Here is a 12,030-nt window from a genome sequence, read left to right on the forward strand (position 1 = left end):
TTGGATTGGATGATTTTAAACTCCCATATCTATCACTATATATTTTTGTCACTATGTATATTACTACTGTGTACCTACAGTGTTTATAACATTATTTTACTTAGACTTAAGTTTCTTATATGATACATAGTTACTAGCATTATTTATTATTGAAAGGTAGAAGTTGGAACTTTTTTCAGCCTTATTCCGATCATATTATGCCAACAGGAATTTTTAACTAATGGGTTGACTTTTTTTTCTTTTTCTGGTTGTTAAGAGGTACTTGCTAGTAGAAATTGAGTTTTTGTTACTCTGTATATTCTGTGGTTGTTAGCTAATTTTTCTCAGCTGGTGGCTCATTTACCACTATATATTTTTTAAATTTTTTTTAATGTTTATTTACTTGAGAGAGAGCACAAGCATGAGTGAGGGAGAGACACAGAGAGGGGGAGAGAATCCCAAGCAGGCTCCGTGCTGAGTGGAGCCCAGTGTGGGGCTTGATCCCATCATCTGTGAGATCATGACCTAAGCCAAAATCAAGAGTTGGATGCTCAAATGACTGAGCCAACCAGGTGCTCCTGATATATATTTAAAAAGAAAGTTTTTTAAATAATCTCTGTACCCAATGTGGGGCTTGAACTCATGACCCTGAGATTAAGAGTAGCATGCTCCATGGGGCACCTGGGTGGCTCAGTCGGTTAAGCATCTGACTTTGGCTCAGGTCATGATCTCACAGTTCGTGGGTTCGAGCCCCATGTTCGGCTCTGTGCTGACATCTCAGAGCCTGAAGCCTGCTTTGGATTCTGTGTCTCACTCTCTCTCTCTGCCCCTTCTTCCTCACGCTCTCTCTTTCAAAAATAAACATTTTTTTAAAGTTATTAAAAAAGAGTAGCATGCTCCACCAACTAAGTCAGCCAAATATACCATTATAATGATAATAAAAATGATAGGTGTAAGTGCAAGTAACTTGAGAAGCTAGAGTATTTCTTTTTCTTTCTTTTTTTTTTTTTTTTTTTTATGTTTTGTTGAGAGAGAGAGAGACAGAGTGCGAGCAGGGAGAGGGGTAGAGAAAGAGGGAGACACAGAATACAGGTTCCAGGCTCTGAGCTGTCAGCACAAAGCCCGATGCGGGGCTTGAACTCACGAACTGTGAAATCATGACCTGAGCTGAAGTCAGATGCTTAACCGGACTGAACCACCCAGGTGCCCCGGTAGAGTCTTTTAATGTCCTATTTCCCCCTGGTTCAGAGACAGTGGTTAAAGCTAGCACAGAGCAAAAGAGTCTAAGAATTAGGACCTTAATTCATCTTAGTGGGATGGTTTCATTTGCAGGTGGCACAAAACAGAAGATTAGCAGTTGATTCTCTGTATTGCTGTTTGGGGGTATAATTTCAGTTTTTAGAAAGATTTTCATTTAGCCGTGGACTAATTTCGGGTTTTGTGGTCAGCAGCTGTGTTGCAGCGCATTAAATTGAAGGGCGATTGTTGCAATTTAGAATGCACCAGGACTCTTGTCATCCATTTGGTTTCAGGACTGTCTCTTGTCTCCTGTGCCAGATTTGCAAGTGTGGGCCAATGCAGGAGTTTAAGATTGCCCTAACAAGATTAGTGACTTAGATGTTTCGGTTATTAGTTATGTTCTATATAACTAGAGTTTTGGCTGCCAGAATAGGTTGCTTACAATTAAAAATTAACTGGATGGTGGTGAAGTGGGTGGATCTGGTCAGACAAACGTGGATCAGGACTGGATTCTCCCTCTTCCTAGCTCTGTGTGACTTTGGGCAAGTTACTTGCCCTCTTTAACCCAGTTTTTTCATCTGTTAAATGAAGATAGTAATAGTGCCTTTGTCATAGTCCTGAAGATTAACTGTGTACCTGGTGCATAGTAAGCACTCAAAGATTGTAGCTATTATTCATATATAGCCTAATTGGTGTCTTGTTAAATACACTGTGCTTTATTGAGTCTGAGAATCCAATGATTGTAATTGACTGTACCAGTAAATTATATACTGATAAGAAATTATAACAATTAGATCGCCCATTGGATTTTATCTGGGATCTGCAGTTTGCCTTTGGGATTGATCACCTTGTCGTTTTGAATCCTGACAAATCCCTTGCTTCCCACCCTTTATACTCTCCTCTGGTTCTCAACCTCATCAAGTTCAAATCAGCCATCCTTTTTAGCTCCCATGGAATTGTTTTGTATCTGCTTCCTTACTAATCTCCCTTAAAATGTAAAAAGTACATTCTGTCAATTTTTTATTAAAAGAAATATGCTTTGGGGTCACCTGGCTGGCTCAGTTGGTGGACCACGTGACTCTTGATCTTGGGGTCCTGAGTTCAAGCCCAAGCTCAAGGCCTAGAGCTTACTTGAAAAAAAGAAAAAGTGGGGTGCCTGGGTGACTCTGTCACTTATGTGTCCAACTTTTGATTTCAGTTCAGGTCATGATCTCACGGTTCAGGGGATTGAGCTCTGTGCTGACAGAGCGGAGCCTGCTTGGGATTCTCTCTTTTCCTCCCTCTTTGCCCTTCCCAAGCTTGTGCACATGCGCTCTCTTTCCCACTCTCTCTCAAAATAAATAAATAAACTTAAAAAGAAAAAAAGGCATTCGGGGCACCTGGGTGGCCCAGTCAGTTAAGCATCTGACTCTTGCTCTTGGTTCAGGTCATGATCTGAGTTTGAGCCTCACATCAGGTTCTGTGCTGATAGCTCGGAGCCCGCTTGGGATTCTGGCTCTCTCTCTGCCCCTTCCCCGCTTGCACTCTCTCCTGCTCTCTCAAAATAAGTAAACTTAAATAAAAAGAAAAAAAAAAACACTTTGATGTGCTAGCATAACTGCTGTAGCTTCGTGTATACTGTAGTTCTGTGTGGCGTCAGATTTAGTACCTGTAAACACACACAAGACATTTATTACACTTTTTCTTAAATGTTTATTTATTTTTTGAGAGAGGGAGAAACAGAGTATGAGCGAGGGAAGGGCAGGGAGAGAGGGAGACACAGAATCCGAAGCAGGCTTCAGGCTCTGAGCTGTCAGCACAGAGCCCAGTGCGGGGCTCAAACCCACGAACTGTGAGATCATGACCCGAGCTGAAGTCGGCCGCTTAACCAAATGAGCCACCCAGGCAGGCGTCCTTTGGTGTTGGGGATTTTTAATAAGCAAACAAAATTACACAAAATATGGGTGCCTGGGTGGCTCAGTTGGTTAAGCGTCCGGCTCTTGGTTTTGGCTCTGGTCATGATCTGGTGGTTTATGGGTTCAAGCCCCGTGTCAGGCTCCACAGCTGGCAGCGTGGAGCCTGCTTGGAATTCTCTCTCTCCCCCGCCCCCACCTCTGCCCCTTCCCTGCTCATGCTGTCTCTCTCAAAATAAACAAACTTAAAAAAACCCACAAAATACTGTTGGTTACAGTAAACCAACTGAACTAGAGTAATGGCTGCTGGAGAAACAGCTACCAGAGTACTGGGAGGGACTCAGCTGGCCTTTGTTCAGAAGCTCCCGCTGAACACACATAAAAATCCTAGTCATCCACGTTTAAATGTCTGCCAGTCTAAATTTAGATAATTAAAAAATATATGTATTTCATTTGCAGGTGCTAATAATCTATCAAATCTTCTCTCTCCCAACCCCACTTTTTACCATATGCCTTATACACTCTCCTTTCAAATACCAGTTTGGTATTTAAGTTGTTCACCCCCATTTCCAGTAAAGATAAGAAAAAAATAGAGAAATGCAAAGTATATAACTAGACAACTTACCCAAATATAAAATATTTCCAAATAGTTGAAATAAGAGGGGAAAACATTGGACTCCCTGCTGTCAGCCCAGAGCCCACTTCAGATCCTCTGTCCTCTTCTGTCTCTTTGCCCCTCCCCCATTCATGCGCATGCTCTCTCTCAAAAATAAACATTTAAAAAAAAGGTTTTACATTTATTTTTGAGAGACAGGGCACTAGTGGGGGAGGGGCAGACACACACACACACACACACACACACACACACACACACAGGCTCCAAACTCCGAGCTGTCACCACAGAGCCCTACATGGGGCTCAAACTCACAAACTATGAGATCATGACCTGAGCCGAAGTCGGATGCTCAACTGACTGAGCCACCCAGGCGCCCCGAAAATGAATTAACATTTTTAAAAATCCCTAGCATGAAAAAAAAAATAATGCTTTAACTCATATGTTAAAATATCTAAAAAAAATTCAACCTAGAATAGGTAAATAGGCAAGTTATATTATTGAAAATTATGGTAAAATACTCAGAAAAAAATTTACATCTCTTAAGTGCAGTTTGGTGGCATTCAGTGCATTCATAGTTGTGCAAGTATCGCCACCATCCATCTCCAGAACTTTTTTTTTTTTAACATTTTATTTTAAGTAATCTCTACACCCAGCATGGGGCCCCATCTCACAACCCTGAGATCAAGAGTCACATGCTCCACTGACAGGACTGACTAGCCAGGCACCCCTACAGAACTTTTTCAGTCATCATCTCAAGCTGAAACTCTAACCATTAGACCATAATCCCCCATTCCCTACTCGTGCCAGTCCCTAGTAAACACTGTTGTGTTTTCTGTTGCTGTAATTTGATCACTCTAGTTACCTCATAAAGGTTAGTTATGTTGTGATAGAAATTAAGTGTTAAGAGATCAGCATGATCCCATGACCGTGTCCTATTCAGCAAGATACTTGAAGAAGCAGGCATGATACTGAAGAAGGGACTTGAGATGTGTTTGAAACAGTGGAACTAGGTGGAGTGGAGTTTGTATATTTTTATGGCTCCATCTTTAAATATTTAAATCTTTTGATTCTTTTGAATATATTCCTTGAAGCACATAAGTATAGTTTTATTTTTTCCAGTTACTTAGCCCCAATAAGTATAGTTTTATTTTTTCCAGTTATTTTTCCCTACCGATTTAAGAAACAGTTTACTTTAAAATTTCAAAGTGTTCCATCACTAGATACATTGTCAAAGAAGGGCAGTTTTCCCATGCAATTTCATATGACACTTGGTAAATTCAGAGATGATGGAAAAACTAAAAAGTATCACAAAAACTCATTATCAATAATCTAGTCTCTTGGGGAACCTGGGTGGCTCAGTCAGTTAAGCATCCAGCTCTTGATCTCAGCTCAGGTCTTGATCTCAAGGTCATGAGTTCAAGCCCTGTGTGAAGTCTACTTAAAAAAAAAAAAAAAAAAATCTAGGCTCTTTTTTTCTATGTAAGTAAGGTCTCTCAAAACAAAAAGAAATAAAAGGCATCCAAATTGGTAAGGAAGAAATAAAACTTTCCTAAAGACTCCACCAAAAACTACTAGCATTGATACATGAATTTGGTGAAGTCACAGGATACAAAACCATTGTACAGAAATCTGTATACACTAATAATGAAGCCATGGAAAGAGAAATTAAGAAAACAACCCCATTTACAATTGCACCAAAAATAATAAAATACCTAGGATAGACTGAATGAAAGAGGTGAAAGACCCGGATCCTGAAAACTATAAAACCCTGATGAAAGAAATTGAAGATGACACAGAGAAATGGAAAGGCATTCCATGTTCACGGATTAGGAGAACAAATATTGTTAAAATGTCTATACCACCCAAAGCAATCTACAGATTTAATGCAATCCTTGTCGAAATACCAGTAGCAATTTTCATAGAACTAGAACAAATAATCCTCAAATCTGTGTGGAATGTTTACAAAAGACTCTGAATAACTAAAGCAGTCTTGAAAGAGAAAAAACTGGAGGTATCATGATTTCAGACTTCAAGTTATACTACAAATTGTAGTAATCAAAACAGTATAGTACCGGTACAAAGATGGACACACAGATCAGTGGAACAGAAAAGAAAACCCACAAATAAACTCATAAGTATGTGATCAATTAATCTTCAACAAAGGAGGAAAGACTATACAATGGGAAAAAGACAGTCTCTCCAACAAATGGTGTTGGGAAAACTGGACCACTTTCTTACACCATACACGAAAATAAACTCAAAATGGATTAAAGACCTGTTGTGAGACCTGAAGAGAGCATAAGCAGGAATTTCTTTGACATTGGCCATAGCAACATTTTTCTAAATGTGTCTCCTGAGACAAGGGAAATAAAAACAAAAATAAACTGTTAGGACTACAGTTTATAAATAAAAAGCTTGGGCATACTGAAGGAAATAGTCAAGAAAACTAAAAAACAATCTAGGGAATGAGAGAAGATATTTGCAAATGATATACCCAAGAAAGGCATAGTATCCAAACTATATAAAGAACTGATATGTACAACTCAACAGCCAAAAAACAGGCAGAAGATATAAACAGACATTTCTCCAAAAGAGACGTATAGATGGCCAACACATGAAAAGATGCTCAACATCACTCATCGTCAGGGAAATGCAAATCAAAACTACAATGAGATATCACCTCATACCGTGTCAGAATGGCTAAAACCAACAACACAAGAAACAAGTGTTGGCAAGGATGAGGAGTAAAAGGAACCCTCTTGCCCTGTTGGTGGGAATGCAAACTGGGCAGCTACTGTGGAAAACCTTATGGCGGTTCCCTCAAGAAGTTAAAAATAGAACTACCTTGGGATCCAGTAATAGCACTACTAGGTATTATCCAAAGAAATACAAAAACACTCATTCAGAAGGATACAAGCATCCCTGTGTTTATTGCCGTATTATTTACAGTAGCCAAGTTATGGAAGCAGTCCAAGTGTCCATTGATAGATAAATGGATAAAGAAGATTGTGTGTGTGTGTGTGTGTGTGTGTGTGTGTGTATGTACATATATACGATGGAATGTTATTCAGCTATAGAAAGATTGAAATCTTGTCATTCGCAACGACATGGAGTGAGCTAGAGAGTATAATGCTAAGTGAACTAAGTGAGTAGGAGAAAGACAAACACCATATTACATCATTCATGTGTAGAATTTAAGAAAGAAAAATAAAAGAAAAAAAAGAGACCAAGAAATAGAATCAACCACAGAGAACAAATTGGTGGTGACCAGAGAGGAGGTGGAGGGGGGAATGAGTGAAATAGGTAATTGGGATTAAAGAAAAGAAATAAGCAAGGTCTCAATGTTTCCCTCCGTAGGAAGAACTAAAGAATAAGAAATTCTGTTTTAACCTTTTTAATTTTATGCTAAATTTATTGTACTCGAATGGCACGGTTAGCTCTTCGTTTTGTTGTACTAGTTAAGAGAATATTGGCAGAAGGAAATGAAGTCAGGGTGTAATAGGCCCGTTCGAGGTACAGCCTTGGGAAGCCCAGCAGGAATAAGCCTAGTGATTGGAGAAGGCAGAGACAAGGTGGTGGGTGGGGAGCCTTTTCAGCAGTGCTCACCATGTTTGTTTGTAGGACTTTCTAGGAAATCTTTTTGAGCTGTATTTGTGTGAACAGCCTAAATTAGTGCCCACCACAAAGGCAAAATCAAATTCCATAAATCTATTATTTTTTTTACATTAGGTATATTTTGCAGTTTTAACATTTTTCAACTCCTAAAGCACTTGTAGAAAGGGTGAAGGGCAAATAAATACTCTCGTGGTATGGTATTTCTTATTTTCTGCTTGAGAGACATGTTCGTTTCCCCTCCTTTCCTTTTAATCTTCCTGTTTCCTTGACACACCTGCTTCTGAACCCCATCTCATCTCTCCCTGCTGTGACAGTTCACTAGCACTTCACGGTACCTAAGCCTCTTTCAACTCTCATTTTCCACCAACTGTCGGTTTCAAAATAAGGTGGCTTTGTTTGGGAGGGAAAGGGTAGAATCCTTTCTGAATGTCTCCTTTTCCTTTGAAGCAGGAGCACTTCAGAGACAATTGAACTGCTTTTAGGTTTTTCTTACCACCCAGCTTTTGCTTCTGATAGATCCTGCCGTGAACACAGTTCTGTTGATGACATCGATTTGTTGCTATGGAAATAGTGGTAATGTCACCGATTCAGCCCAGTGACTTGACTTCAGGTTCAGGCAGGAGAAATGGGCAAGGCCTTAGGGGAGAACCTCATTAAAACTGAAAGCTATCAATTATAAACAGGTGAAAGGTGAATGGAGCCAACCTTTCATATAATGAAAACAAAAGTGAACCCCTAGCAAATTGACTGCATGCAGTTGAATGCAACAGCATGAATTCTGACCCATGAGAGTCTTTAACGAAATAAAAAAATTACACTTTCTTGGAGTATTTCTTCTGCTTAAGTTTAAATCTTTAAAGCTGGATTATTTGCACTAAAGTTGTCTTTTTTTGGGTTCCCAGGACACGGGCAGCAGCAGGTAGTTCCTTCTCCGGCCTCAGCAGCCAACCCGCCAGCCAGCAAGCCCCAGCAACAGAATGGGAGCTCAGGGATGGGTAAGCTACTACTGTGTGAGGACACGTGCCAATTATATGTATCAGGCTTCTGAGTAGTGTTTAGAAATTTAACCTGGGACTAAAGGGAGTTTTCAAAATGTCATTCATGCTAGTTGCTTCTTGCAAAGGATAGTTCCAATTCTTACAGTAAAGTATGTGATTGAAAAAATGATTAAAGATAGCCTTTTAAAGATACTTCATATGCCTGTTTTAATCAGAATGATACACTGTTCTCTGTTAATAGTTTATCTGGTGGTTTCTCACATCTTACGTTTTGCACTCTCTTGACTTGTGAATTTACATATCTTTTAAATTTGCACCTTTTAACTGTTTGGAATCCCCTTAACTGAATTTCGCTTGTCTCTCTCCAAGTTTCCCATTTGGGGCCCTCACGGGTATTTATCTTAATGTGAAGACGGTATCATTTATACCGGTCATAGGTTCTGCTTCTCAGTCTCATGGATGAGAAATCATTTCTTCCTTTAACTCTCTGCAGTAGGTCCTGAGAGGCTATAATGGAATCATTTTGTTTACTTTCTGGCCTTCACTTTAGGAACTACTATTGAGAATGATGATGTGTGGAATTTGGTTGGATTTATTTTTAGAGGTCCTTTTTTTCTGTCACAGTGTCTCATACACCCCCTCCTTTCTTCCTCTCAACTATTAATTGCTAATTTTAAATGCTGAGATTTTAAGAAAAACAAGGTTAAGGCATCACTAAGGTGGCTGTGAAACTTTCAGGACATGGGACTTCATTGTTCTTTGATGTTTGTATCTATCTTGCAATATCTGTCAGTCTACCTTCCATCTAGCTCCCCTGTATACGTGTATCTATTTATACACAACTCTCAAATTATGTTCTGTTGAAGGAGGTAGTGGCATAGATATACTAACATGGTAAATAATGTAAAAGTCACTTCCTTAGGCCTGAAATGCAAATCGTATATTGTTCCTTTCCTTCTTCTCACAGATTTATTTTCCCAGTTGTCTGTCTTTGGCTTATATTAACATTTATTTTTAAAAGTCAGTTAATGCTTTTTAAACACACATCAACTGGGTGGTGAAAGAAAAAAAGACTGGGTGTGTATTGAGGGGAAGCATGTTTTGTATAACTATCTTCTTGATGATATTACGTATGCATATACACATGTATTCTGCGAAGTTCACTTGCTTCCTTGCATAGTCTTGATGCAATTATTACTGTTGTATGTGTAGTTCTCTCTTGACTCCTCAGTTAGAATAGGAAATTGTTAAGATCTAGGACAGTCTGTATGGTTTTTATTAAATGCTGCAAATACTGGGGCACCTGAGTCAGTTGTGACTGGGGCTCAGTCAGTTGTGTCTGTCTCTTAATTTTGGCTCAGGTCATGATCCCAGCGTTGTGGGAAGGAGCCCTTCATCGGATTCCAGGCTGAGCGTGCAGCCTGCTTAAGGTTATTTCTCTTCCCACTCCCTGGCTCATGCACATGCTCTCTCTAAAATTAAAAAAAAATTTTTTTTTGTAATGCTACAAATACCTAGAATAATGTCTTACAGGTTGTACAAACTCAGTAAATAAATGCTGAATAATGGTAGGTTTACATCTCTAGCAAAATTCCATTCTAAAGAAATGTTTTGATAGAGAAGATTTGAAGTAATTGGACTAAATTACATTTTCTGAATTTGGAGGTTGAAACTTTATAGAAACTGTGCATATAAAGGAATTCCTGTGTTTATAAGCTTTAATTACCTGGTTTTTTCCAAGTGCACAGTAGCTGCTTAGGCTTGGGTAAAGAGGCAGAAGGGATCTTGGTTCCCAGCCACCTGGTTGTCTTGAACCAAAAACTGATTGTTGCCCTTTGCCCCCAACTAAACCCAGTCGCATAGACTTCAATGTAGACCTTTCAGTCCTATAGACCAGTTGAGAACAGTGCGTTTTCTGAAGATGTTTTGAGGTAAAATATTTGTGATAGGTATTGGTGTCCTTCACCTCAGATGGTTCATCTACTGTGTCCTTCACCTCCTAACCTTTTCTTCTGCTTTTTTTTCTTAATGTTTATTTTTGAGAGAGAGACCGAGCAGAGGTGGGGCGGAAAGAGAGACACACACACGGAATCCAAAGCAACCCCAGGCTGAGCTCTCAGCACAGAGCCCGATGCGGGGCTCAGACTCATGAATGGTGAGATCATGATCTGAGCTGAAGTCGGACACTTAACTGAGTCACCCAGGCGCCCCGCTTCTGTTTTTTTTTTTTTTTTCTTATACATGCAGTGACTTGCCGTTGGTTTGACCAGTCAAGGATGTTGGTTGATTTTCTTTCTCTGACCCATTATCTCTCCCGTTGATACAAGAAGATAGTTTAAGAAGGATGAGTCTCAGCTCAGTCAGTTGAGCATCCAACTCTTGATTTCGATTCTTGATCTTACAGTTTGTGGGTTTGAGCCCTGTGTCGGGCTCTGCATTGGCAGTGTGGAGCCTTCTTGGGATTGTCTCCCCCCCCCCCCCCCCCCCCCCCCCCCCCCCCCTTTCTCCCAAAATAAATTTTTTAAAAAAGTTAAAAAGGACAGGCCTCTGAAAGAGCAGTGTCTGGACTCACTACTATTATCATCTTGACCTCAGTCATAGCTTAAGTCAGCAAATAAAGTAGTAAGCTTCTGTGTGCCCAGCCTTCATTCTCCATCTCTTTTCTAGCTGCTGTTTTGGTCTCTGATGTCCATATCTCTTGATTGATAAAAAGGAAAAACTCGTTGCCTCTCATTTTGTATGATTTCATGAGCAACACCTCAGTAATTGAGTGTTATTACAAAACTTACATAAAATTTATGTAGACCAATGATTGCCCTTCTTTGTGTTTGTTTTTAAAGGTTCCACTGCATCTAAGACTTATGGTGCCTCAAAGATATTTGGAAAAGCTGGAGCTACCAACCTAGCGAACACAGGTTCTGGAGGAACACAGGTCAAAGTGGTACCCATCGCCAGCCTCACCCCTTACCAATCCAAGTGAGTTTTTCCATAGAGTACGTTCAGAATGTACTTACAGTATGATGCTAGGGGTTATTATGGACTCTTGCATTATGTATATGCGAACTTCAGGGCTATCATACATAAAGTAAGTTTCATCTCTTTTTTTCCCTCCAGAGGGGGAAGAGGGTACAAATTGTGGCAACCATTAACTCTCTTATCATAAAAGAATGGCAAGAATGGGGCTCCTGGGTGGCTTAGTCGGTTAAGCGTCCGGCTTCAGCTCAGGTCACGATCTCACGCTCTGTGAGTTCGAGCCCCACATTGGGCTCTGTGCTGACAGCTCAGAGTCTGGAGCCTGCTTCAGATTCTGTATCTCCTTCTCTGTCTCTGCCTCTCCCCGGCTTACTCTTTCTCAAAAATAAATAAATGTTTAAAAAAAAAAAAGGCAAGAAAAGCAGTCTACTGTAGATTATGGAGTTTCATTAATTTTGAAAGAATTTGATTTGAAAAATATTTAATGCCTTAAATCCATTTATCATCAGGAGTAAAAAATTAATATTTGTTGTAATTCAGAAGACATTTCATCTTCTCATCATATAAATAAGTGACTTTTAGTCTAAAAATTGTTAGTATGATTTAGGTGACTAAAAAAATCTGTACTATTAGTATAACTGCATTACTATACCCTGAATGGATATTTCTTTTTTTTTTTTAATGTGTATTTATTTTTGAAGGAGAGAGAGAGAGAGAG

The 12,030-nt window shown here is 39.6% G+C and overlaps 1 protein-coding gene across 2 annotated transcripts in view; it reads left to right on the plus strand.

Moving 5' to 3' along the window:
* RPA1 (replication protein A1) overlaps positions 1-12,030 on the plus strand; it is a 74,169-nt gene that overhangs the window by 42,976 nt on the left and 19,163 nt on the right. For both annotated transcript variants that reach the window (XM_049636751.1, XM_049636752.1), the window contains 2 exons: positions 8,244-8,336; positions 11,180-11,315. In XM_049636751.1, coding sequence (XP_049492708.1) covers positions 8,244-8,336; positions 11,180-11,315 — 229 coding nt within the window. The remainder of the gene's footprint in view (positions 1-8,243; positions 8,337-11,179; positions 11,316-12,030) is intronic.

This window comes from Panthera uncia, chromosome E1, assembly GCF_023721935.1.
Source record: "Panthera uncia isolate 11264 chromosome E1, Puncia_PCG_1.0, whole genome shotgun sequence".
Lineage (NCBI taxonomy): Eukaryota > Metazoa > Chordata > Mammalia > Carnivora > Felidae > Panthera > Panthera uncia.